Genomic DNA, 27,153 nt, shown 5'->3' on the forward strand with positions numbered 1-27,153 from the left:
GCCGGGTGGGGCCCGCGCACCTCGCGTCACCGCCGGCATTGCCGCCCCCTGCCGGAAAGGAGGACCCTCTGCAGCAGGCGCGGCACCGCTCTGCCCCCCTGCACCCCCGGAGCCCTGCACCCCCTGCACCCCCGGAGCCCCCGGAGCCCCCGGAGCCCTGCACCCCCTGCACCCCCGGAGCCCTGCACCCCCCAGCGCTCTGCACCCCCTGCACCCCCGGAGCCCTGCACCCCTCAGCGCTCTGCACCCCCTGCACCCCCGGAGCCCTGCACCCCCGGAGCCCTGCACCCCTCAGCGCTCTGCACCCCCGGAGCCCTGCACCCCCGGAGCCCTGCACCCCTCAGCGCTCTGCACCCCCGGAGCCCTGCACCCCCTGCACCCCCGGAGCCCTGCACCCCTCAGCGCTCTGCACCTCCTGCACCCCCGGAGCCCTGCACCCCTCAGCGCTCTGCACCTCCTGCACCCCTGGTGCCCTGCACCCCTCAGCGCTCTGCACCTCCTGCACCCCTGGAGCCCTGCACCCCCGGCATCCTGCACCCCCTGCACCCTGCACCCCCGGAGCCCTGCACCCCCAGCACTCTGCACACCCTGCACCCCCTGCACCCCCGGAGCCCTGCACCCCTCAGCACCCTGCACACCCTGCACCCCCGGAGCCCTGCACCCCTCAGCGCCCTGCACCCCCAGCACTCTGCACACCCTGCACCCCATGCGCCCTGCACCCCCGGAGCCCTGCACCCCCTGCACCCCCGGAGCCCTGCACCCCCAGCGCTCTGCACCCCCTGCACCCCCGGAGCCCTGCACCCCCAGCGCCCTGCACCCCCAGCACTCTGCACACCCTGCACCCCCTGCACCCCTGGCACCCTGCACCCCCAGCACTCTGCACACCCTGCACCCCCTGCATCCCTGGCACCCTGCACCCCCGGCACCCTGCACCCCCAGCGCCCTGCACCCCTTGCACCCTGCACCCCCTGCACCCTGCACCCCCTGCACCCTGCACCCCTGGCACCCTGCACCCCCTGCGCCCTGCACCCCTGGCACCCTGCACCCCCTGCACCCCTTGCACCCTGCACCCCCAGCGCCCTGCACCCCTTGCACCCTGCACACCCTGCACCCTGCACACCCTGCGCCCTGCACACCCTGCACCCCCTGTGCCCTGCACACCCTGCACCCTGCACCCTACCCTGCACCCCTGCACCTCTGCCCCCGCTGCAATGCTGCACTGGTTACCCCTACACTGAGGACTGAGTAGCTGAGGACTTTTGCACCCGCAGCACCACTGCAGTGGATCCCTGCACCATGCAGCCCTGGCCCCCATGATCCTGCAACCTCTCCCAGCACCCCTGCAGCCTGCACCAAACCCATCTCAGCACGCAGTACCCCAGCAGCCTGCACCAAACCCATCTCGGCACGCAGTACCCCAGCAGCCCCAGAACCTCTGCACCCTGCAGCTCCTATGTCCCTGCCCCTGGCACTCCGGTGTCCCTAGCACCACCCCTGCACCCTGCAGTCCTTGCACCTTCCTGAGTCCTGTGCCTTCTGCAGCCAGCATCCCTGCTACTGCTGTGCCCTTGTGCACCTAGTGACCCCTGGCAGTCTTCACTGTGCAGCATGTGTCTGGCACCTGGCACTGGCTGGCATGTGCCTTGCACCCTGGGACAGAGGCTCTGCAGCAGCCTGCCCCCTCCAGCCATGCCAGCTGGGCAGACCCCCCATCCTGCACCTTGTGTGTCTCCACTGGACCCCAGCTCCCTCGTGCACCCAGGGGTCCCACAGGGCTCCCTGGTACCCACAGCAGGGCTAGGCCAGGCCGTGGGTCTGCTCCCCTGCCCTGCTGCAGCCCCTGCCCTGCTGCAGCCCCTGCCCCTGTCCCCCTGGTACCATCTACCTGAGACACGGCCACAGCAGGAAAAATGTCCCTGGCCAGGGGCCAAGGCAGCTTGGGTGGTGCAGCAGGACCACCTGTGCCACAGTGCCCCTCACCAGCCCTGAAGAAGGGTCAGGGACCACGTGGCAGTGGGGGGGTCCCAGCGGGGACCCCAGCTCCCAAGCCTCAGCAGACACTAGCAGGTGAGATGAGGGTGACCTGGAGGTGAGCCCAGGGGGGTGCCCTGTGCTGTGAGGAGACCTCACAGGGGACCTCACCCACTGCTGCTTCCGATCAGCAAAGGGACAGTGGAGCCTGGGCCTTGGCCTGGAGCCTTGCCCCAGGCTCTGGCTGCTCAGGTTTCTCAGGACAAGACCTCTGCAGGGCCAGGTGCCCAGGGGACAAGAGCTGGTGAACCATTGTCCACACGTGGCATCACAGCGTGGTAGGGGCTGGAGGGGCCCCTGGGAGATCATCCAGCCCAGCCCCTGCCAGAGCAGCAGTGAGACACAGAGCAAAGGCTCAGCACTCTCCAGGGAGGTTTCTGTCACAGCTTTGTGCCTCCAGCACCGCCTGCAGCCATCCTGCTGTGCCCTGCAGCTTCAGACCCCCTCATCTGCAGCCCCTGAGCTCTGCTGCTTTGCAGGGGATGCTGAGCTGCTCCCTGTGCTGCCTCTGCCTTGGCTCTGCTCTGCTCTCCACAGGCTGTGGAGAGCTCAGGGCAGTCAGCTGCCAGCCAGGTTGAGTCCATCCAGGGTGGATGCCAGCCAGTCCCAAAGGCAGGGCTGGCACAGGGGCACACTGGCAGTTCCCTGCAGCAGGGGGAAGCGGCAGGGCTGGCACAGGGGCACACTGGCAGTTCCCTGCAGCAGGGGGCAGAGGCAGGGCTGGCACAGGGGCACACTGGCAGTTCCCTGCAGCAGGGGGAAGAGGCAGGGCTGGCACAGGGGCACACTGGCAGTTCCCTGCAGCAGGGGGAAGAGGCAGGGCTGGCACAGGGGCACACTGGCAGTTCCCTGCAGCAGGGGGAAGAGGCAGGGCTGGCACAGGGGCACACTGGCAGTTCCCTGCAGCAGGGGGAAGAGGCAGGGCTGGCACAGGGACACACTGGCCGTTCCCTGCAGCAGGGGGAAGAGGCAGGGCCTTTATGCCAGCCCACACGCAGAGGAGGACAGGACCTGAGGGTGCTGAACTCCCTGCTGGGGCTGCCTGTGTGTGCAGAGGAAATGCAGAAGCTGGGCTGTGGCTGGGACTTCCTCACAGCATGGGGGGCAAAGAGTTTCCCTCATGTGCTGCAGGTCCCTGGAAGCTGCCTTTGCTTTCAGAGGCGCTGCAGCTGCTCTGGGAGGGAGGCCTAAGGCAGCAGGGCTGTTGGTGCTCTCTGCAATTGCTCCATTCATTGGAGCTCCTCCTCAGACCAGTGGAAAATTAGCTGACCCCCAGTTCTTGTGTCATTGCTGCCTGAACACGGTGTGGGTTCCAGCCCAGGGAATGTTCCTACCCCAGGCTGGGGCTTCCCACCCAGAAGGCCTCTGGCACTGGAGCTGTGAGCAGAGGCTGCCTCCTGCCAGCACCGCCGCAGTGCCTGCCCGAGGAGCTGCTCATCCAGGCCTCGACCCAAACCCTGCCCTCAGAGCAGAGAGCAGAGCTGGAGGCCTCCATCCCCGTGCTGGGAGGGACAGCAGCAGAGGAGCAGAATGACCATTTTGAAGCACCAGCTCCCCTCCAGCTGCCCCCAGCTCCCCCACCCCTGCAGGCCAGGCTCTCACAGCAGCCTTGGCAGCTCTGCAGGCTCTTGGCTCTTTGCTGCTGCTCCGAACCAGGGGAGCTCAAGCTCTGCTCCCTGCAGAGCAGCCATGGCAGCAGACAGAAGGATGCAGTCCCCGTGGCTGCAGCACTCTGCCCCTTTATGTCACCCATGCCAGGAGTGTGAGACTGGGCAGGGAGCCTTGTGCAGGGGCACTGCTGCAGGACCTCTCCAGGCAGGAGCACTTCTGAGGCTGCCAGGAGGTTTTGCTGTGGTTGCTCAGCCAAGTGCCTTAAAGACACTGCACTGTGCCCTTGCTGCTGTGGGTAAGGGATGCTCTGGGTTCCCCTGTCCCACTGTGACCACTGGGCTCCAGCTGGCACTCCTGTGTCCCACGCTCTCCTGCTGCTCCCCACCACCAGTTCAACCCTGCTGCTGGGTGGACTTTGTGCATGGACCCCTCAGGGGCCTCTGTGAGCTCCTGGGCCCCCTGCTATTGAAATGTCAAAGCCTGCCTTGCAAGGTCTCCTTTCTGCTGGTGGCTTGGCCATGGATTCCTTGGCATCCCTGAGGGTGCTGATGGAGGCTTGTCAGCGAGAGCTGGTGCTGAATACCCAAACCAATGGCTTTGGCCCATCCTGCACCATGGCTTTGGCCCTGCTGTGCTGTGTCCATGGGGACACTCTGCAGTCACTGCTGCTCTCCATGAGCTGCAGTGAACTGGGAGCACCCTGGGGCTCCTTGCCACCAGGAATGCCTACTTGTGTCCCCCAGAGCTGTGCCCCACATGGCCACCAGGCTTTTTAACTCCCACCCGAGGCAAGCTGCAGCCTGGAGGAAATTGATCAGCATGGGAAAGTCCAGGCCAAAATTACAGCCATGTGGAGAAGAAGGACTTTTCCTGAGCAGGACCTGGCCTGCTGGGGACATGGTTGACAGGAGTGTGCAGCCCAGCCCCAGAGCTGCCTGCCTGCTTGTAGTGTGGCTGCACCTCCAGCAAAGCACCGAAAGCCATGAGGAGGAAGAAGACTGCTGGGTCCACACCAGGGGTTTAAGGGAGGGGAGTGGAGAGCATGAACAACCTTGGCCCTGCTGAAAGCCCTGGCCAAGGTCAGAGGCTTGAGCTCATCCTGGGGCATGGGGACACCTGAGGTTTTGCAGTGAGTCCTTTCCCTGCTGGGCACACCGTGGCTTTCTGGACAGGGATGAGCCTGCCACAGCCAGATTCTGCTTCAGCCCTGCACCAGGGAGCCCCAGGACAAGGGTTTGCAAGGGCAGAGGCACTGGGCCAGCACAGCCCTGGGGAATGCCTGGCAAATGAACACAGAATGGAGAGATGCTGAGATAGTGCAATGTGGTCTGATAAGGTCTGGAACAGAGCTGCCAGAAACTGAGCTACAGGAAAACTGAACATCCCCTGCAGCAGGCAGCTGAGCTGGCACAGCCCCCAGCACTGGATGAGGGATCTGAGAGGGGGTGGCACCACCTCCTGCCCAGCTGCTGGTCCCAGCACTGCTCCTGTGTGCCTTGGGAGAGCCTCAGCACAGCTCTTGCTGCAAGGCTGCCCTGAGCTCCCCTCTGGATCATACACTGGGAGCATGGGGAGATGGTGCATGTGCTGCTGTGCAGGGAGCACAGGGAGCTGGACTGGTGTGGTCTGTAGGCTCTTCAAGCTCCCCTGTCTGATGGCAGGGTAGGGTGGAAAGACTTGGAGAGGAGGACACTGTGGCCAGCTGCATAAAGCCTGTCTTGGATAACTCCAAAATTCTGTTGGTGGCTTCAAAGACAGATCCAAAGGCATAAAACTAACTGAGAAGTCAGAGTCCTGAGCCATGCTTTGACCTTTGAAGGGCTGGTGGAGGCTCTGCAGCCTCTCCAAGAGTCTGGTCCCAAGGCAGAAGACCTGTAGAGACCAAGGTCTCCCCCACAGCCCCTGGCTGGGCAAGCTCCCTGGCAGAGGAAGGGGTGAGCTGGCAGCAGGTACAAGGAGACTGCTCTGCCAAGGTGCTCCAGAGAGTGAAGGCCTTTGCTTCAGACCTGCAGCAGGGCCAGGGAGTGTGTTTGTCCCTGGTGCCATGGGACAGAGCTGTGCTAGCAGAGGGTCTCCTACTGTCTGCCACTCTTCTGTCTCTGAGATCTTTCTCCAAAGGGATCTGCTCCTTGTAGGGAGCAGCTGCTTGATTGACTCTGCTACAGCAAGTGCCCTGCCCAGAGTGTGCCCTGCCCAGAGTGTGACACAGGACAGGCATTGCTGGGGGGTGGCAGGGCTCAGCAGTGCAGGACACTGCCTGGCACACTGGGTACTTTGCAGTGGGGCATCTGGCCTCCAAGGGGCTTCTACCTATGCCCAGACCGCTGAGGGAGGAGAAGCTGGAGCTGGCTCACTGCCCAGCCCTGGCTAAGGCTGCCAATCACTCCCTGCTTCCACTGAGAGCAAGTGCAAGGGGTAGGAGAGGAGCAAGGAAAGGATCAGTGCTGGTGGCACACCGAGGGGCAATGCCATGGGCCTGAGGACTGCCCCTCCTGGCCTGATGCCAAGTCAGGAGAAATGCAGGGTTAAGGATGAAATTGCTCTTTTTATTCAACCCTTTGTCCTCCCAGGAGAGCTGCAGAGCCAGCAGGCACCAGGGCCAGGCCCCCAGCTCAGCAGCATTGGGTGGGCACAGAGTGCTGGAGGGGCACCCATGGCACAGCCCTGGGCTGGGCACGCTCAGGGAGCTGGGGCAAGCTCAGGCTCTCAGCAGGATCCCTTTTGGCTTGGGTCTCACCCCCAGGGGGCCACGGCAGAGCCTGTGGGCATGGCAGGCACAGGCTTGGCTGCCCCAGCTCCGCAGCAGCGCCCAGTGCCCAGGAGGCTGCACAGTGCCCAGCAGGTGGAGGCCACTTTTGAATGGCTTAAAGGTATTTTACAGAAGGCTGCCATCTCCTTGCTTTGTGCTAAAATGCTTCTCCTTCTTCTTCCTCTCCCCCCAGTTTATCAGTGAGAAAAACCAAGACCCCAACCCAACAAACCCCAGCAATGCTTTTGTTTTGATTTCAGCAAAGGAGCAGCAGGTTATCCTCCCTCCTCGCTGGGGCAGAGGCCACAGGGACACACTGCCCTCAAAGCTGCAGACACCCTGAGGAGTCTGCCCTGCCTCCAGCCTGCTGGGAAGGTGTTGGGAGAGGAGAGCAAACTACATGATGAAAGCAATCAACTGTGCATCTCTTGGACCAAATGCCCAAGGTGTATCTTCAGCCAGAGGAGTTTGGTGGCTGCTGTGGGGCAAGCCCAGCCCTGCCCAGGGCTGCTGTGGTCAGGAGGTTGTTTGCTTGCAGTGTAAGTGTAGCAGTTCTGCGTCCACCAGGGCGAACCTTCTTGTACAGCTGAAAGGCAAAACCTGCTCCCAGTGCTCCCCCAGCTTCAGCTCCTTCCCCCAGCTTCAGCTCCTTCCCCCAGCTTCAGCTCCTTCCCCCAGCATCACCTCCTTCCCCCAGCTTCAGCTCCTTCCCCCAGCTTCACCTCCTTCCCCCAGCTTCACCTCCTTCCCCCAGCTTCACCTCCTTCCCCCAGCTTTGCTCTGCTTGAGGAGAAAGCACTGCAGCTTCTGCAAGCCAAAGCTTCCTGCTGTGGTGATGTCTGCCCCGAGCCAGCAGCAGGAGCCACTGTGAGCACCACTGGATCCACGTGGAGCCTCTAAACCTTGGCTGTCCTCAGGATCACAAGGCCACAGTGCCCAGGGTTTGCTCAGCTGTGCTCATCCTGGGGGATGCTGCTGTTGCTGCTCTGTGGCCTGCCAGCAGCAGGAAGGGTTTTGGTGGAGGTATCCCCGAGGCTGGTGCAGGAGAGGTCAGAGTGGGGAGCTGGCAGCCCAGTGGGAGCCCTGCACTAGTGGCCTCCCTGCTCTGGCAGCTGGGAAGCATAGAGAGCAAGTGTGTGATGGAGAAACTGGTACTGCTCACTGGTCTGGATCATTCCACCCCTGCAAGGGAAAGGCAGAGCCCACTCACACCTCACTGAAGCTGCAACCCCATCCCCAGCTCCCTCCCCCGGGCTTCACCACCACATCCAGGCACCTCTGGCACAGGCACCAGGACTGCCCCAGGAGACCCTGGGCCCCGGGGCCCTGCTGGGCTGTTCCAAATGCAGATTAGCAACAGATGTGGCTCCTGGCTCCCAGCTTTTCCCTTTACTCCTTGGGAAGTGGCAGAACCCGGGGCTTGTGACTCCGTGGCTGAGCTGGACAGAGCAGAGCAGCTGCCGGGTTCAGAGCAGCCTTCCCTCACATCCTCAGCTCCCCAGGGCCACAGAAGCCCTGACAGCAGCCCCAGCCCAGCAGCCCAGCAGCCCCTGGTGGCAGCACGTCGGCATCCTCCAGCAGCCCCGAGGGTTTCTACCCAAGCTGTGCTCACGCCCCCGGTGCCGCTCATCCCCCAGCACCAACCTGTCGATGCGCAGGTGGCAGACGATGCCCAGGATGTCCACCTGGCCCTGGGCCCTCAGCTGCTGGCAGCCGATCCTGGTGGCGATGAAGCAGCCGGTCCTGCCGATGCCCGCGCTGGGGAAGCCACAGCTCAGCCCTGGCACCGCCCCTGGCTGGGCCTGGGCCTCCTCAAGCTGGCACACTCCTGGCTGCTTTGCTGCCATCATCCCCAGAGGGATGCTGGAGGTCCAGTCCCAACTGCCAGGCCAAGTGTCTCAGCCAGGCACCAACAGACATGGGCTGGAGTCACTCTGCCATGGCAAGGGCACCTGGCCAGGGGGCATGGCCTGGCAGAAGCTGCTCAGTCTGTGCCCCCTCTCCTGTGCAATGCAGGGGTCCCTGCAGCCCTTTCAACTCAGCTCCCAGCTGTGCTCTGACCCCAGGCACCAAGTGCCCTGCACTGGGGCTGCCAGCCTGCAGCACTGTGTGGCACAGGTGTGGCACAGGGACAGCCCAGTGCTCCTCTCCAGGGCCCCAGACTCACTTCAGCAGTTAGAGAAAATATGCAGAGGCCTTGGGAAAGAGGCTCCCAGGCAAGCTGCAGGCCATGTTGAGCAGCAGAGGCAGCAGGAGCCTGACTGTGGATCTGCTGAGGCTCTGCTGGAAGGGATCTGGCTCTGCTGGAGGGGATCTGGCTCTGCTGCAGGGGATCTGGCTCTGCTGCAGGGGATCTGGCTCTGCTGGAGGGGTGCTGGCTCTGCTGGAGGGGTGCTGGCTCTGCTGGAGGGGATCTGGCTCTGCTGGAGGGGTGCTGGCTCTGCTGGAGGGGTGCTGGCTCTGCTGCAGGGGATCTGGCTCTGCTGGACGGGATCTGGCTCTGCTGGAGGGGATCTGGCTCTGCTGCAGGGGATCTGGCTCTGCTGGAGGGGTGCTGGCTCTGCTGGACGGGATCTGGCTCTGCTGGAGGGGATCTGGCTCTGCTGCAGGGGATCTGGCTCTGCTGGAGGGGTGCTGGCTCTGCTGCAGGGGATCTGGCTCTGCTGCAGGGGATCTGGCTCTGCTGGAGGGGTGTTGGCTCTGCTGCAGGGGATCTGGCTCTGCTGGAGGGGTGCTGGCTCTGCTGCAGGGGATCTGGCTCTGCTGCAGGGGTGCTGGCTCTGCTGGAGGGGATCTGGCTCTGCTGCAGGGGATCTGGCTCTGCTGCAGGGGATCTGGCTCTGCTGGAGGGGTGCTGGCTCTGCTGCAGGGGTGCTGGCTCTGCTGGAGGGGTGCTGGCTCTGCAGAACTCTCCTGCTCCACCACAGCCCCAGGTGCACAGCAGATCTCTGCAGGGCAGAATGCCCCATGCCAAACCACCAGGCTGCTGCCAGGACAGGAGCTGCTGGTCCAGCAGCTCTGCCATGGGCATCCTGTGCCCTGGGGTTTCTGCAGCACACAGCATTCAGAAGCAGGAGTTTCCACTCTGGCGTCTGCAGACTCAGCTCGAGGTGAGGAGCACAGAGAGCCTCAGGAAAGGAGGAATCTCTTACCTGCAGTGCACCACAATGGGCCCTGGGCTCGCTGCAGCCTGCAGAGTCTCCTCCACCTTGGCCACCAGGTGCAGCAGGGGCCTGGCTGACTCAGGTGTCTGCTGGTCCGGCCAGGAGGGGAAGATGATGTGCTTGAGCTGCCGGCGTTCACCTGCCAGCTTTGCCAGCACACAAGAGACAGAAGCAGGCTGTGGGATCTTGGCCTCAGGCGCTGGAGTCCAGCACAGGCAGAGGCTGGGCAGCTTCTTCCCCTCTCATCTGCTTTCCTTCCAAATCATCTTCCAGCACAGATCCCCTGGGCCAGGGACACTGGGCAGTGCCCCAGCTCAGAAGATGGAACAGATGCAGTGTCCCAGTCCTGTCCCCACAGTCTGGGCGAAACCAGCAAGATCCTTTTGGCCAGAGTCAGCCCAGGGTGTCCCTGAGAGCCCAAAGGGACAGGCAGAAAGCACAGTGCCAGCCACAAGGGCTGGGGCAGAAGCTGTGCAGAAAGCACAGTGCCAGCCACAAGGGCTGGGGCAGAAGCTGTGGAGAAAGCACAGTGCCAGCCACAAGGGCTGGGGCAGAAGCTGTGCAGAAAGCACAGTGCCAACCACAAGGGCTGGGGCAGAAGCTGTGCAGAAAGCACAGTGCCAACCACAAGGGCTGGGGCAGAAGCTGTGCAGAAAGCACAGTGCCAGCCACAAGGGCTGGGGCAGAAGCTGTGCAGAAAGCACAGTGCCAACCACAAGGGCTGGGGCAGAAGCTGTGCAGAAAGCACAGTGCCAACCACAAGGGCTGGGGCAGAAGCTGTGCAGAAAGCACAGTGCCAGCCACAAGGGCTGGGGCAGAAGCTGTGCCCAGCTGACCTCTCCTTGGTGCCCCAGGACTGGGTCCTGCTCCCTCAGCCTCCTCTGGCAGGCAGGAGCCCTGCAGAGCCCTCCCCTGGCAGGGGCTTACATGACCCAAAGCTCTGGTCCATAACCCCCCTGCCCTGCTGTGACATAGCACTGCCATCCCAGCAGAGAGCCCAGGGGGCCAGGGCACTGCCAGCCCCTGCCCCAGGGCGCAGCTTGGGCTCACCTGGATGGACAGATCCCGCACCACATACTCCAGGCACTGGCTCACCCCCCGCACGCAGATGAGGAAGGGGCCATAGGTGCCCTCCTTCTCGGGCCAGTAGTGGACACACTTCTGAAAGAAGAAGCCAGGGCCTGGGGCTGTGCAGGAGCTGGAGGCACCCACGGCAGGCACCCACGGCAGGCACCCACGGCAGGCACCCACTGGAGGGCTGAGCTGTCCCCTGCTTAGGGCTCTTGGGAAAGGACAGCACTGGGGGGAAGGGGCGGGGGGGGGGGGGGAAGTGTGTGGAGTGATGGAGAGGGGAAGCTAAGGAAGGAACAGATCCCTCTCCCCACATCTGTTCCCCCTGCACCCACACCCTGCCATGTGGCTTTCAGACTCCAGGGCTCCCCAGCCCTATGGGAGCTGTGCCAGGCCAGTCCCTGTCCTGCCAGACCCAGCCTGCCAGTGGAGGGCACAGGGAGGCTGCAGCAGCCAGGGACAGAGGGGAGAAGGATGTGAGCAGGCCAGAGGGTGAATGCCACCAGGTGCTGCTTGGATGCCAGGGGTGCCAGCCAAGGCACAGGGTGGCCACCACAGAGGGCAGACTGCTTGGGGCCAGAGGGACACTGCTGCCTCTCCCAGGCACTGCGCTGATCTCTTGATCCTATCACCCAGCTGGCAGCACAGCCCTGGGCGCGGAGGGTCACATGAGGAGGGATCAAGGCTGCGGCTCTGGAGGCCTTCTCCACGTGGGATGCAGCAGGGCTGCCCCAGAGCTCAGCAGGGACAGCAGGCAGCTGCTGCCCCACCCCCGGCCTCAGCCCCCGTGACGGCCTTCAGCACCCCAGGCAGGCTGGCGCTGGCGCCGGCAGGCACGGGCAGGGGCACCGCCGGGCAGGGGCACACCCGGGCAGGGGCACACCCGGGCAGGGACACACCCAGGCAGGGGCACACCTGGGCAGGGGCACCGCCGGGCAGGGGCACATCCGGGCAGGGACACACCCAGGCAGGGGCACACCTGGGCAGGGACACACCCAGGCAGGGGCACACCCGGGCAGGGACACACCCGGGGCAGGGGCACACCCAGGCAGGGGCACCTCCAGGGCAGGGGCACCCCCAGGGCAGGGGCACCGCTGGGCTGGGGCACACCCGGGCAGGGGCACCTCCAGGGCAGGGGCACCTCCACGGCAGGGGCACCTCCAGGGCAGGGGCACCACTGGGCAGGGGCACACCCGGGGCAGGGGCACACCTGGTCAGGGGCACCTCCAGGTCAGGGGCACACCCAGGGCAGGGGCACACCTGGGCAGGGACACCTCCAGGGCAGGGGCACACCCAGGGCAGGGGCACACCCAGGCAGGGGCACACCCGGGCAGGGGCACACCCAGGGCAGGGGCACACCCAGGCAGGGGCACACCCAGGGCAGGGGCACACCCGGGGCAGGGGCACACCCAGGCAGGGGCACACCCAGGGCAGGGGCACACCTGGGCAGGGACACACCCGGGCAGGGGCACCGCCGGGCAGGGGCACACCCAGTCAGGGGCACCTCCAGGGCAGGGGCACACCTGGGCAGGGGCACACCCGGTGCAGGGGCACACCCAGGCTGGGGCACCTCCAGGGCAGGGGCACCCCCAGGGCAGGGGCACCACTGGGCTGGGGCACACCCGGGCAGGGGCACCTCCAGGGCTGGGGCACCGCTGGGCAGGGGCACACCCGGGGCAGGGGCACACCCGGGGCAGGGGCACACCCAGGCTGGGGCACCTCCAGGGCAGGGGCACACCCAGGCAGGGGCACACCTGGGCAGGGGCACACCTGGGCAGGGGTACCTCCAGGGCAGGGGCACACCCGGGACAGGGGCACACCCGGGCAGGGGCACCTCCAGGGCAGGGGCACACCCGGGCAGGGGCACACCCGGGCAGGGGCAGCGGTACCTCCTTGCGCTCCTGCAGCTTGGTGATCATGACGATGAGAGGCACCTCCTCCTGCCACACCATCTCCCAGAAGTCTGCCACGGTGTTCAGCATGGGGCCCTGGGTGGCAATGTACTCCCGGGGGCGCCCTGCAAAGCCCTGCCAAGCACAGGAGCCTCGGTGAGGCTGAGGGGAGCTCGGAGCGCTCCAGCCCTCCCGGAGCTTTCCTGCCTCTGGAGCTGTGAGGCTGGGCCAGGCAGCCTGCAGCCTACTAACCTGTCCTTGAAAGGCTTGCACCGAGCTGAGCAGGGGCTGCCAGACCTCCTCCCCACCCTCCTGCTCCCACAGTCCAGGAGCAAGCCCAGGAAGCAACTCCTGTGTGCCCTAGCAAGGATCCCCAGGTCAGGGGCCATGGAATCATTGGGGTTGGAAAAGGCCTTTCAGCTCATCCAGTCCAACTCTTCTTTACTCTCCCAAGTCTGGTGCTAACCAACATCCCTCAGCACCACCTCTGTGTCGTTCTGACACTTCCAGGGATGGGCATTCAACCACCTCCCCGGGCAGCCTGTGCCAGGCTTTCAGAACCCTTTCAATGAAGAAGTTTCTTCTCATCTCCAACCGAAGCCTCCCCTGGTGTGACCTGGGACCACCTCCTCTCATCTGTCACTTGTTACTAGGCAGAAGAGCCCAACAGCCCCCACCCCCTCCCCCGCTCCAGCCTCCTCTCAGGGAGCTGCAGAGAGCAATGAGGTCTCCCTCAGCCTCCTCTGCTCCAGGTTCACCACCCCCCAGCTCCCTCAGCTGCTCCTCCCCAGCCCTCTTCTCCAGACCCTTCCCCACCTTCCTTGCCCTTCTCTGGCCCTGCTCCAGTTCCCCAATGTCCTTCTTGGAGTGAGGCACCCAAAACTGACCCCAGTGCTCGAGATTTCCCCCTGCCCACTCCTCCTGCTCAAGAACATTTCCTGGGATAGATTCAGTGGAGTCTGATGTGAGCAAACACCTGCAGAGCCCTTCCAGCCTGGCTGTGACTCCCAAGGGTGCCAGAAGCAGCTGGGTTGTAATTTGCTGAGGTGTCTACAAACTCCAGCACTGTGCCACCCTTGGAGAGGTGAGTGGGAGGAAGGGTCAGGGGGTGCACAGAAGGGGTGAGGTGGGGGTGAGCAGTGACTGTGCATTTCTGTTGGCACTGGTGTGAGACAGGGAGGGTGCCAGGTGCTGATGTATGTCCTGATGCCCGTGCACAGGAGACACACACCTGATGGAGGTGCTGGAGGGTGTCCAGAGAAGGACCACGAGGAGGAGCAGAGGGCTGGAGCTGCTCTGCTGTGAGCACAGCCTGAGAGAGTTGGGGTTGTGCAGGCTGGAGAGGAGAAGGCTCCCAGGAGACCTCCTTGTGGCTTGCCAGGATCTGCAGGGGGCTGCAGGAAAGCTGGGGAGGGACTTTGGAGGGTGTGAGGGAGGGATAGGACTGGGGGGGATGGAGCAGAACCAGAAGTGGGGAGCTGGAGATTGGCTGTGAGGAAGAAGTTGTTGGCCAGGAGGGTGGTGAGAGCCTGGCCCAGGCTGCCCAGGGAGGTGGTGGAAGCCTCCTGGCTGGAGGTGTTTGCAGCCAGGCTGGAGGTGGCTGTGAGCAACCTGCTGTGGTGTGAGGTGTCCCTGCCCATGGCAGGGGGTTGGAGCTGGCTGAGCCTTGAGGCCCCTTCCAGCCCTGGCAGTTCTGTGGTTCCATGATGTGAAGCTGCTCTGGCAGTAGTCCCCTGCTAGCCATGCTCAGAGCCTCCTTTGGACCCTCAAGCCTCCCAGCAGCTTTAGGCATGTTGCTGCTGTGCCCAACATCAGCCCTCAAGGCTGGCTGGAGGACGATGGCACCTCACACTGCTGCTGGCACCTCACCCTGCTGCTGGCACCTCACCTGCTGCTGGCACCTCACCCTGCTGCTGGCTCACTGGAGCACACCCATGAGCACCACCAGAAAGTAAATGCTGCTGCTAAATGCCCTCCAGCTCCACCCTGCCCCCTCAGACCACCTTCTGGCACACCAGAGGGCACTTTGCTGGGCTCCTTCTCCAAGTCCCACACTCCCAGGCTCTGCTCACTGCCATGCACCCAGAATGGCTGCTGACACAGCTCTGCCTCCCAGCACCTTTGGCCTCTCCCAAGGAGAAGGATGCTGCCATGCAGTGAATTGCTCAGCGAGAAACCTTCCAAGCAGGCAGAGCTGGCAGCTGGCTGGCACGGGAGCCTGTTTGGGCGGCACAGGGCTCAGCAGGAGTGAGGCTGCAGCCTGGAAGGCTCCTCGTGTGCACAGCAGGGTGATGATCACAGCCCCCTGCCCTTGGCTCTAGGCTCTAGGCTCTAGAAAGGAACCTGACCGGGTGCCAAGGACAGGCCAAGCCCTCCCCTTTGGCAGCTGAGCCTAAGCCAACAACCTCCTGGGAGCCAATCCCTGCATGTGCAAGGCTTGGGCAGCGCCCGGCTGCGAGGCCCTCTGGGGCCAGACATGAGCCTGGGGCATGGGGAGGAGGTGGAGAAGCCACTGCCGGGGAGCCCAAGCCGGGGGAGCTGAGGGTAGGCTGCCCAGGACACCTCCCCCCGCAGGGAGAGCAGCTCTGCCCTGCTGCAGCCCAGAGCGCTGCCCGCCGCGGAGCGCGGCCCCGGGGCACGCATGGCACAGCAGCTGACAGCCAGGGCCCGCCCTGGGCGTCCGGGCTGGCACCTGCAGCACTCTGGTGCCCACCCCTGGCAGGCAGCTGGCTGAGCCGGCACAGCACTCACCGTGATGTAGTTGGCATTGATGTAGCTGCCTTCCTCCTGGCTCCCTGCCCTCCGGAGGCAGACTCGGCTCTCAGGATCTGAAAGACATGGCATGGCAATGCCCCCAGCCTGGCACTGCCCCTGGCATGGCACAGCCCCCAGCCTGGCACTGCCCCCAGCCTGGCACTGCCCAGAGCCTGGAACTGCTCCTGGCATGGCACTGCCCCCAGCCTGGCACTGCCCCCAGCCTGGCACTGCCTAGAGCCTGGAACTGCTCCTGGCATGGCAATGCCCCCAGCCTGGCACTGCCCAGGGCCTGGCACTACCCCCAGCCTGGCACTGCCCAGAGCCTGGCACTGCCCTGGGCCTGGCACTGCCCCCAGCATGGCACTGCCCAGAGCCTGGAACTGCTCCTGGCATGGCAATGCCCCCAGCCTGGCACTGCCCAGGGCCTGGCACTACCCCCAGCCTGGCACTGCCCAGAGCCTGGCACTGCCCTGGGCCTGGCACTGCCCCCAGCATGGCACTGCCCAGAGCCTGGAACTGCCCCAGCATGGCAATGCCCCCAGCCTGGCACTGCCCCGGGCCTGGCCCTACCCAGAGCCTGGAACTGCCCAGAGCCTGGAACTGCCCCTGGCATGGCAATGCCCCCAGCCTGGCACTGCCCTGGGCCTATCACTGCCCCCAGCCTGACACTGCCCCGGGCCTGGCACTGCCCATAGCCTGGCACTGCCCTGGGCCTATCACTGTCCCCAGCCTGGCACTACCCCCAGCCTGCCACTGCCCTGGGCCTGGCACTGCCCTGGATCTGGCACTGCTCTGAGCCTGGCACTACCCCCAGCCTGGCACTGCCCTGGGTCTGGCACTGCCCTGGACCTGGCACTGCCCAGACCCTGGCACTGCCCCCAGCCTGGAACTGCCCCAGCCTGGCACTCCCAGGGCCTGGCACTGCCCAGGGCATGGCACTGCCCAGAGCCTGGCACTGCCCAGGGCCTGGCACTGCCCAGAGCTTGCCACTGCCCAGAGCTTGGCACTGCCCTGGGCCTGGCACTGCCCAGAGCTTGCCACTGCCCATAGCTTGGCACTGCCCTGGACCTGGCACTGCCCAAAGCCTGCCACTGCCCAGAGCTTGGCACTGCCCTGGACCTGGCACTGCCCCGGGCCTGGCACTGCCCAGAGCTTGGCACTGCCCCTGCTCCGAGCCTGGCACTGCCCAGGGCATGGCACTGCCCAGAGCCTGGCACTGCCCCTGCTCCGAGCCTGGCACTGCCCCCAGCCTGGCACTGCCCAGAGCCTGGCACTGCCCCTGCTCCGAGCCTGGCACTGCCCCTGCCCCTGCCTTAGCTCCAGAGGCTGGGGGCTGAGTCCTCCAGCTCCGTGCCATGCTCAGGGCTGTCTGCACCCCCCCTCCCTCGCTCCCACCCACCCCCCAGATGCAGCCCCCCCCCCCCCAGGCGGTGCCCTGCCGGTGGCTGCCGGCAGGCAGAGGGCAGATGGCACATACTGGGCAGGATGGTTCTGTATCTGTCCTTGGCAGCGTGCCCGGGGACCTGCAGCTCCTCCGCGCTGGTGAAGTTGGGCGGAATCTTCTGCAGGGGAGAGGAGGCCCTTAGGGACCCCCCCCGCTGCCAGTGCCCCCCCAGCCCCCGCCGCCAGTGCCCCCCCCCGCTGCCAGTGCCCCCCCAGCCCCCGCTGCCAGTGCCCCCCCAGCCCCCGCTGCCAGTGCCCCCCCCCGCCAGTGCCCCCCCACTGCCAGTGCCCCCCCGCGCCAGTGCCCCCCCCCGCTGCAAGTGCCCCCCCCGCTGCAAGTGCCCCCCCGCGCCAGTGCCCCCGCGCCAGTGCCCCCCCGCCAGTGCCCCCCCACTGCCAGTGCCCCCCCACTGCCAGTGCCCCCCCCCGCCAGTGCCCCCCCCGCTGCCAGTGCCCCCCCGCCAGTGCCCCCCGGCCAGTGCCCCCCCACTGCCAGTGCCCCCCCCGCTGCCAGTGCCCCCCACGCCAGTGCCCCCCCCGCCAGTGCCCCCCCACTACCAGTGCCCCCCCCTGCAAGTGCCCCCCCACTGCCAGTGCCCCCCCGCTGCCAGTGCCCCCCCTGTGGCCCTGCTGCTCCTCAGGCAGCGCAGGGCTGTGCTGGGGACCCGGCAGCACCGCAGGGCTGGCAGCTCCCAGGGCCAGCTCTGTCCTTCCCTGGGTGTGGAGGGCAACCTTGCAGAGCCCACCCCGGAGGCACAGCTTGGCATGGGAGGCCACGGACACAGAAGGGACTTGTGTGCAGCGGGGAGGGGGCAGCCAGGGGGTACCCAGGTCACCACCCATGTTTGCTGGCCCACATCACTTTCCCTGCTGCCAGTGGTGTGGGGCACAGCTTGGAGCCTCCCTCAGAGATGCCCACCCCTGCTGGTCTCCCCATGCCAACCCCCTCGTGGGCAGAGAGAGGAGCATCACACCGAGAACTCCTCCTGGAGCTGCCTCAGGCTCTGGGCACGCTGCTGGAGCTCCTCTCTCCTCAGCAGGTGGCTGGATGTCCTCAGGAAGCTCAGGGTGACGTCCCGGGGCGTGCAGACAGCCTGGATGGGCTCCACACTGCCCAGAGAGCTCATGTCCAGCACCAGAGACACGTTGGAGCCCCTCCTGCCAGGCAAAGGGGTCCCCAGGTGGCCTCCTGCCCCCGGGGACAGGAGCACAGCTCCTGCTGCCTGGGCATCAGGCAGAGCCACTGCACCCCGAGCAAGAGTGAGGCAGAGGGTAGCAGGAGGAGGAGAAGGGACAGGCAGAGCCCCAGGAGAGGAGCAGGGAGCTGCCCCTCGCGTCCCTGGCTGGGAAGCCCTCAGGGGTGGTGCCTAGGGTGGGGTAGGCTGGGCTGGAAGGGTCAGACCTGGCACTGCAGGGGGCAGCAGGCTGGCAGGGCTGGGGAGGTAGCCTGGGGGAGCCTAAGGCCCCGGGCTGAGCAGAGCTGTGGGCAGCTGCCAGGGCAGTGCCTGTGCTGCAGGGGGTGCCTGGCCGCGCTCACCTCTCCTGCAGGCGCTTCCTGGCAGCCGGGCTGGCCCTGTCTGCCTTCTCCATGGCTGCCCCAGCTGCCCAGCCGCCCTTAGGAACTCTGCAGCACACCCAGCAGGCCTGGACCATGCTGTGGCAGCCACGAGGCTCTCGTCCTGGGGCACAGGGAGTGGGCACAGGGCACCCTCAGCTCTCTGGGAATCGAGGAGCCATGGGATGAGGAGCAGCTGGAAAGGAAAGGCAGAGCTGAGAGATGCCTGAGGCCGGTGGAAGCCTCAGCCAGGAGAGCTTCAGCTGCCCTAGGAACAGGACCCCCAGCCCCTGCACCTGGGAGAGTGGCACAAGGGGGAGCTCCCTGCCTGCCCCCTCACTGGGGCAGCTGCAGCACTGCAGTCAGCCACTGGCCACCCTGGGCCCTGGGCATGGCACCAGCAGCCATCTGCCTGCACCAAGCAGAGGGCACAGAGCTGTGCTGCTGGAGCGTGGGCTGCCGTGGGGGCAGCTCAAGGTGTGCTCCAGCAGCATGGGAGGCACACAGGGCTGTGTGGTCCCAGCCCTACTGTCTGCTGTCACCTGGGGACCCGGGGAGGAGGGAGGGCCCACAGCAGCATCCAGCAGGGCACACAGTGTGGGCTGCAGGCACCACAAGCAGCCTGGCCGGCTCCTGCCCTGAGCAACTGTGGGACCAGGCAGCTCCAGCAGCCTCACAGCTCTGGAGAGGTAGGAAAGGCCCTGGGACAGACTCCTCCATCCCGCAGGTCGCAGCAACTGTCAAGAGGAAACTGCTTTATCCTCACGGCTGAGCCCAGCTGCAGGAGGGTGCCAGGGCTCAACTGTCACCAGCCCTAGGACGGCCCCTGGCAGGGGTGGGCAGACCAGGTGGTGCTGGTTCACCTCTGGGCAGAGAGCCTCAGGGGGCAGGCAGCACCCTGGGGCTGTCAAGCTGCTTCTCTGCCCAGCTCCCTCCGTAAGGAGATAGCCACAGGGAGAGGGAATGCTGCAGTCAGAACTCCTGGGGGGAGTTCCCATCAGCTCAGGGAGGTCCTGCAGAGCAGCAAGTCCCTGCTGTGGCTGTGCCACCTGGGAAGGTGGCCAGGGTAGGAGATACTCCCTGTACCTCCCTGCTGGGGCTGGCACTGCTGCTGCTGCCATGCACACCATGCCCGTGCCCCATGCTAAGTGCCCTTAGGGACCTGAGCTGCTGAGGTGCCCCCGGCCAGGCTGCTCCCCAGGAGCCACAGACAGGAGAGATCCTGCCCAGGCAGTGCAGCAGGCTGCAGCCTCAGCAGCCATCCCTGCACACTGGCCAGGAAACACCTGGATGATGCCCAGGCCAAGCCCCTGGCAGGCAGGAAAGCCCCAGGAAGTGCCCCAACTGCTGGCACCTGCAGGGAGCATCACCCTGCCCAGCATCCCGGCCCTGCCCAGCATCCCGGCCCTGCCCGGGCCCGCCCGGCAACGAGCACATGCCCACCACCCGTGGGCACCAGGGCCTGGCAGTGCCCGGCAGGGGTCCCCTCTCCAGCGCAGGGCACGGGTGGGCTCTGGGGCTGCCTACCTGCTGCCCCGCGGCGTGGGCTCCGTCGGTGGCGGCAGCAGCCCGCGGGCCGTGGGTCTGGCAGCAGGGCTCCAAAGTGTGCAGGAAGCTGCTTATCAAAGGAGCTGCTGCCTCTGCCGCTTCCTCTCCTCCTTCTCCCCCGCCCCGCCGCCCACACACATACCGGCCACGGCCACGGCCACGCCGCCGCTGCCTGCGCCGGGCCCCAGCCCCGGCCCCGCGGCCCCCGCACAGCGCCCCGCGGGCACTGCCCTGCCCGCCCCGCGTCCTGGGGAGCCCCCGCGGGCAGCTCCGGCAGGGTGTGCTTGGTGCCCTCTGCCCCCAGCTGTGGCCAGTGCCAGTGTCAGCCCCGGGGGCACGGAGGGGAGGTGCAGCTCCGGGGCTCTGGCGGGAGGCTGGCGGCAGGGTGCAGCGGTGCTGCCCTGGGAACGCCGGGCCCCTACCTGCCCCGCAGGGACCTGGAGAGGTTCTCCAGCCCCTGCCCCCCTGCCCGTGTCCCCTCACTCAGGCTGTGCACCCTCCTGCTGCATGGTGAGCCGGGGCCTGGCACTCACACCCTCAGTGCCAGCCCATGTACCTTGGTCCTTGTGCCACACCATCACCCTACCCGTGTCCCTGTGGATGCCACCTGCCGCTCCTCTGCACCCAGGATGATCCCTGGGCACCTCGGGAGCAGATCCATGGGCTTCCCTCCCCAGCAGGGCATCAAGGGGGTGTATTTTGGGAGGAATGTCCCTGGGGGTCTGGCCCAGGTGGGACAGGGCTGCCTCTGGGACTCTGCACATCCTTCCTCCCGATGCCTGCTGCTGCCTCAGCCCTGCCACTCTTCCTGTTTGTGCCTGCCCGGGCTGTGGGCAGAGACACTGCAGGCTTCCTTCCTCTTCCCCCACCCCCCCGTGCTGCAGCAGCTCCTGCTGCATCCCCACCAGCCACCAGGGACCACACAGCCCCAGTGCCTTCTCCCTGGGCCACGCTGCTGGCTCCTCCTCACTGACCCAGGGATCCCCTGCCCTGGGCCACTTCCAGCTCAGCTCAGTGCTGTGGCCAGGACTGCCCCTGGGACGTGCAGTGCCAGCGCTGATGGGCACCAAGCTGGAGAGGGGCATCTCCATCGTGTGTCTGAAGGAACATACACGCACAGGGAGGCCCATGGCAGACCTTGTCAGTGCCACCTTTTACCCAGGAGCTGGGATGTCAGAGGGCCTAAGCTCCAGAGCCTGGTGCTGCACCTGGCCAGCATCAGCTGTGTCTTGCAGATCCCAGGGTGCCACAGCTTCTGCAGTGGACTCTGCATCAGACCTGAGGAGTTGTGCTCACCCACACCCTGCCCAGCTGTCAGGTGCCTGTGATGGGGAGGAGGGAGTCAGCTGGACCCCCACAGACCTTGTAGGGTGCAGGGAGCATCCACAAAGCTTAGCAGCCAGCAAAGGTTAGAGAAGCAGAGCTCCAGGCCCCAGAGCTGGGCTGCCCAGGGGACCCTGGCGGCACCCGAGTGGCACCACAGGCATCTCCTGCTCCTCTGCACAGGGCACAGCGAGCAGAGACTGGAGGGCACCACTGGCCTTTGCCAGCTGGATTTTGGCCTAGAGGGCTGGAGAACCTTCCACCAAAACAGGAGGGACAACATCAAGCTGCAAAAGCTATTCTGTGGAGGCCAAGAGCTCCCTGGGTGGTGCCAGTTTGGGCGATGTGTGCCCAGTGGGATTCCAGAGGGTTGATTGCCATTCCAAGGGCTTGGGACCCTCTCAGCACTAGGACCCTTCCTCCTCCTGCCAGCTGCTGTCTTGGGCATGAAACCCTCCTGACAGCTGCAGTGAAGGCTGCAAAGGGAATGGAGTGCCCTGGGAGGAACTTGAATCCCCATCCCTGGAGAGGTTTCAGAGGCAGAGATGTGCTGAGGGACATCAGCATCAGCCTGGCAGAGTCAGAGCATGGTTGGCACAGATGACCTTAAAGGCCTTTTCCAGTTGAAAGAATTCTGTCATTCTGTGATTCCATGAACAGCTGTTTGGTTGCCCTGGGCCCTGGCTCATTCCTGTGCCTTGGTAAGACCACACACCATGAGCAGGAGGACACTGAGATACTGCCTCTGACACACCACCAGCAGGGTTCAGGGGAGCACTTCAGAAACTCCTGAAGCACTCTGCCACCCATGGACACCTGACTGGGCTGCAGCAGGAGAAGTGTGGCCAGCAGGGCCAGGGAGGGGATGCTGCCCCTCTGCTCCACTCTGCTGAGACCACAGCTGCAGCTCTGGGGCCAGCTCTGGAGCCTCTGTGCCAGGAAGGATCTGGAGGGGCTGGAAGGTGTCCAGAGCAGGGCCAGGAGGAGGAGCAGAGGGCTGGAGCTGCTCTGCTGTGAGGACAGACTGAGAGAGTTGGGGTTGTGCAGGCTGGAGAGGAGAAGGCTCCCAGGAGACCTCCTTGTGGCCTGCCAGGATCTGCAGGGGGCTGCAGGAAAGCTGGGGAGGGACTTTGGAGGGGGTCAGGGAGGGATAGGACTGGGGGGGATGGAGCAGAACTAGAAGTGGGGAGATGGAGATTGGCTGTGAGGAAGAAGTTGTTGGCCAGGAGGGTGGTGAGAGCCTGGCCCAGGCTGCCCAGGGAGGTGGTGGAAGCCTCCTGGCTGGAGGTGTTTGCAGCCAGGCTGGAGGTGGCTGTGAGCAAGCTGCTGTGGTGTGAGGTGTCCCTGCCCATGGCAGGGGGTTGGAGCTGTCTGAGCCTTGGGGTCCCTTCCAGCCCTGACAGCTCTGTGGTTCTATGCCAGCTGTGTCTGTACCTGTGGTGATTGGGACCAACAAAGGCATCCAGGACACAGCCCTTAGGAGTCACCCCTGACCCCCTTTGGCTTTTCCTTATCCAGAAAGCTCTCATGGAGGCTGCAGGGACTGTCCTGGCCACGGGGACTCATCCAGGATAGAGACAATGCCGGAGAGAAGCAGAGCTGTGGCTCAGGGATGTGTGATGGGCCAGACTCCAGGGGCAGACAAATCTGCTGAGAGCTCCTGAGCTGCACAAGCATCAGCTGGGGCAGGAAAGGACCCCAGAACACTTCTACCTGGTCAGCATCGCTTCTGCTCCTCCTCTGCAGAACACCAGCAGGCTGAGGCATGACCATGGGGCTGCATCTGAGGGGAGACAGCGTGGGAGGCTTGGAGCACCAAAGAGAAGGTGAGGCATGAGCTGGAGGGGACAGGCTGGGGCTGAAGGGAGCAGGAGGAGCAGCAGCACCCCGCTCACCCAAGGCACTGTTCAGCTCTCAGTGCCACTCTTGCTGCAACCCTTCCCCACCCAACACCTCACTGCACTCACCCAGCTGGCTGCTGCCCGCCCGGGCACGGCCCCGACCCCTGCCTGCCCCTGCCAGGAGGCACAGGCAGGATGCACCCCCGAGAGAGAGCATCCCTCTGGGCACAGCTGAGGCACCCATGAGGGCAAGGGCATGAACCCCTCACAGAGCAGCGCTGTGCCCCAGGTGCCCTTGCACACCCTCCTGCCCTTGCACACCCTCCTCCCCTTGCACACTCTCCTGCCCATGCACACTCTCCTCCCCTTGCACACCCTCCTGCCCATGCACACTCTCCTCCCATTGCACACCCTCCTGCTCATGCACACTCTCCTCCCCATGCACACCCTCCTGCCCATGCACACCCTCCTGCCCATGCACACCCTCCTGACCATGCACACCCTCCTGCCCATGCACACCCTCCTGACCATGCACACCCTCCTCCCCTTGCACACCCTCCTGCCCTTGCACACCCTTTGCCCACACCGCTTCTGTCCCTCTCTGCACCAAGGGTGGTTGGAGAGTGCTGCTGCCCCCTGCTTCTCCTGAGGAGCACAGGCAGAGTGCACTGAGGGCAGCAATGAGCCAGGAGCTGCTCTGGGCCCCAGTGCAAGGCCAGGGGCCCTGCAGAGCTGTTCAGCTGTCCCTGTCCTGTGCTGCACCTGCAGCTCTGCACCAGGTGCATCAGGCTGGCCTGGGGCACAAGGCATGAAGCAGCCACTGGGTCCTACAAGAAAGGCCTGGTGGCACCATGGAGGACTTGCAGCAGGGCTTAGCTTCAAGGCAGGAGAGTGTCCAGGCTGGGAACAGACCCTCCAGAGATGGTTCACTGTCATGGGATGCCCACGACTCCAGGGCAGCCACCTCCATTGCAAGCTACCAGAGTCAAAGGATCCCCAGAGGGCACCACCCAGAAGAGGTTTGGGGCAGCAGCACTGAAGGAAATGGCTGTGGGCTGGGTCCCCACCACACAGGGCCCTGTCCTCTGGCCATCTTCCTTCCCTCCTCTGGTGGGGCAGGAGGGGTCAGGGCCTAGAACAGGAACTATTCCTGCCCCCAGCACTGGTCTTTCCTCTTTGGTAGCAGCAGGGTGGCAGTACCCAGATCCCTCAAGGGTGGGTGTCGTAGTTTGGGCTGGGTGCCCTCTGCTACAGGGGTGTTTCCTGTGTCCAGCAGTCCAGCCCAGTGGGTGGACACAGGAAATTAGGTTATTTCCTACCATGATCCCTTGCACCACTATAAGTCTCACGGCGGGGTCTGGCACTTCCTCTTTCCTTCCTCTCCGCCACTGGTAACTGGGGGAGAGATCTCCCGGCCATGGGCCTGGCTAGGCCCAAGGCCACGGGGGGATGGGCAGCCTCAGATCTGGCCAGCTGAGACTAGCCTAGCAGTGGGGGGGGGAAGGAGGAGCCCTGGGGGTTTGGGTGCACCCTCAGGTGGGGATGGGATCTCTCTGGGTCTGTTTTGGGTCTCTCTCTTGTCACTGTGTTCCTGGCTCCCTGCACACACTCACTGCTCTATTTAAACTTTCCATCACTTTTGCAATCCGTTTGTCTGAGTTGTTATTCCTGTGCCTGGTGGGGAGGGGGTTTGCCCCAACCCATCACAGTGGGCTTCACTCCTGCATGGAGAGCCTCCTGCTGCCGAGTGCCTCCCTGCTCCCTGCACAGGCTGCAGCTGCTGCTGGCCCCAGGGGCACCCTCCATGCATCCCCAGAGCCCTTACCCTGAGCAGAGTGGGTCAGTCTGGTGGTTGTGTTTTGGGAGGGGACAATGATGTCCAGAGTGGTACAGGGTCAGCAGTGGCCTGGTGATGGAGAGGCAGGCACAGAAGGAAGGGTCCCAACATCAGCCCACCCTGGCCCAGTGTGAGGTGCCCAGCAGTGTGTCAGGCACAGGATCCTGTGTGTCCCCTGTCGTCAGCTGGGATGCAGGGGCTGGAGAGATTTGTGGAAGAGGCTCAGGGGTCTTTAAGAGGTGATATGGCTGTGGGTTTATCTTCAGCAAGCTCAGCAGACCACTGGGATCCTGTGGAGCTGGGTGCTTGGGGGGCAGAGACCTGGGTTTACCCCTGACTGGAGCTTGCTGGCTGTTCACTTATATTTCACAGCTCCACTTCCATGGGCTCAGCTTGTGCCTTGGGCATCCTCTGGCCAGGTCCTCCTACTTAGTTCCCTTCATGCAAAGAGCAGCTCCCAGTATCAGACTGGAAGTTGTTCTCCCCACTAAAGCCCATCCCTTACTCCCATTCCTGCCCTCCAGCCTCCTGAGCATGACCCTTCTCTCCAGCCACCCTGCCCTGAGCCTCACACCCCAGCAGCTCCCCAGACAGCACCCAAAGTCCCCTCAGCACAGGCAGGCACCAAACTAGCACCCAAAGCACCACATCCTCATTCCCCTGGGATTTGCCTACCACACCATGGCCTCGTCCTGCTGGGCATCCATCACCTTTGGCTCCAGTGCTCGGAAGGGGCTGGTCCGGCTCCTGCTGGCACCACTGGGAGCCCAGGACGTCCTGCAGCGGGTTGGAAATCAGCCCAGCTCCTCCGCTGCCTAAACATCGCTCATGGGCTTGAAGGTGAAGCAGCTGCGCGGGGATTCAGCACTCAGAACGAGCAGGTCAGCTCCCAGCAGGCGTGAGAAGGTCCCGGCGCAGCCAGCCCCAGCATCCGCAGGAGCGGCCGGGGGTGCAAGCAGCGCAGCCCGGCGCAGCGCGGTGCGGAGCGGCTCTGCGCCACACGGCCACCGGCCTGGGGACAGGCAGGCCCCAGAGCGGAGCGGAGGAGCTCTGCGGATCGCTGACACCGGAGAACGACGTCCTGCGCCTCAGCAGGCTCCCAAGGACAGCCTCGGCAGCGCTGCGCCCTGCGAGCTCTGCCATGCGCAGCCCGAGCCGGCTCGGAGCCCGCAGGGGGAAGCTGTGCCTGAGCCCGGAGCCTGCGGAGCCTTGGGCATCCCGCCCGGACGGGGCCGATCCCGGGCAGGGAGAGCTGGAGCCGGCAGACCTGCGACCTTCCCGCGCAGCCCCGGGGACGATCTGTGCAGCCTGCTCCGGTCCCAGCCGGGGAGCAGCCGAGCAGGGACTGCATCGCTGCCAGCCTCTGCGCGCCTGCCCTCTCCTCAAGGAGAAGCAGAGGCAGGGTTCGTCGCCTGCATTTCTGCCTTCCTTTGAAGGCTGTTGAGCAACCACTTCTGGTTGCTGGAATTAGACCTCCTCCTACACACGCTGCAAACAAGCTGAGCTCTCCTCCAACTTCACAAACAGAAGGGCAGAGGCAAAGCAGATGAGCAGTAGCCACAACTTTGTGGGGCTGGCAGGGATGCGAGCACAGGGAGCAGCCTCCCCTCCCCATGATGTGTGTTCTGGCACGAAGGTGCTTTGTGCCAGCGCAGCTTCTTCCTCTCCCCATGTGGGAGCAAGCCCTCCCCATCCATTTCAGCTGCATGCACGGAGGGCTGCTCCTGAGTGGTGAGGGCAGAGGGGTCCAAGCCAGCGTGGGGGCAGATCTCCAAGGTGCTGAGGCTTTGACTCTTTACCCAACAAATGCCAGAGGAGGCACAACGACAGGCACAGAGCTCTGGTCACCCAGGACACACGGCAGCACGGCAAGGGGACACAGGCTCAGCACTGCTGGCAGCATCCTGCTCATCCACACCTTGCCTGAGCCTGTCTTGTGCTGCCCTGCGCTGTGCTCGCAGCAAGGCTGCCTGCCAGGCTTCCTGTGCCTCAGTTTCCCCCAGAGCCAGTGAGGTGCCTCACACGGGAAGCCTGAGGGTGGTAGCAGAGAGTGGCTTGCCCCAGGCCACGAGACTCACTCCTGCTTACTCAGGAGGCTCTAGAGCACAGCACCTGCAAGGTGCGTGGGTAGGAGGAGGGCTCCCAGGAACAAGAAACCTCCCAGCTGCTCTCCATCCCCAGAGCACACAGGACAAGGCAGCTTCCTATGGAAAGGGCACTAAAAGGCCTGAAAATCCTGAAGACCCATCGTGCCATCCTGCCCTGGGTCCCTTGGCACCCTGCACCCTACAGCAGCCGGGACCATGGCAGTCAGCAGCACGGGCTGGGTGT

General features: G+C 64.9%; 1 protein-coding gene across 3 annotated transcripts; it reads right to left on the bottom strand.

Annotated features, from left to right (window-relative positions):
- Positions 1 to 6,178: 6,178 nt before the first annotated feature.
- Positions 6,179 to 25,737, bottom strand: PTPN7 (protein tyrosine phosphatase non-receptor type 7). 3 transcript variants are annotated; one of them, XM_068164684.1, is made up of 11 exons: positions 25,498 to 25,737; positions 18,256 to 18,469; positions 17,693 to 17,876; positions 16,753 to 16,837; positions 15,270 to 15,346; positions 12,516 to 12,653; positions 10,606 to 10,716; positions 9,544 to 9,701; positions 8,036 to 8,149; positions 7,152 to 7,573; positions 6,939 to 6,977 (listed from the first exon to the last, which is right to left on the bottom strand). In XM_068164684.1, the coding sequence occupies exons 2-10, from the start codon at positions 18,369 to 18,371 to the stop codon at positions 7,480 to 7,482; spliced, it is 1,077 nt and encodes a 358-aa protein (XP_068020785.1). In that variant the 5' UTR covers positions 18,372 to 18,469; positions 25,498 to 25,737; the 3' UTR covers positions 6,939 to 6,977; positions 7,152 to 7,479. The 3 variants fall into 3 exon arrangements, with proteins under 3 accessions (XP_068020786.1, XP_068020785.1, XP_068020784.1); XM_068164683.1 differs by lacking the exon at positions 25,498 to 25,737 and adding an exon at positions 19,801 to 19,879; XM_068164685.1 differs by lacking the exons at positions 7,152 to 7,573; positions 25,498 to 25,737 and adding an exon at positions 19,801 to 19,879 and having other exon boundaries at positions 6,179 to 6,977.
- Between the last annotated feature and the right edge of the window lie 1,416 nt (positions 25,738 to 27,153).

Source organism: Melanerpes formicivorus, unplaced genomic scaffold (genome assembly GCF_026170545.1).
Source record: "Melanerpes formicivorus ecotype bairdi unplaced genomic scaffold, bMelFor1.0.p_v2 SCAF_82, whole genome shotgun sequence".
Classification (NCBI taxonomy): Eukaryota; Metazoa; Chordata; class Aves; order Piciformes; family Picidae; genus Melanerpes; species Melanerpes formicivorus.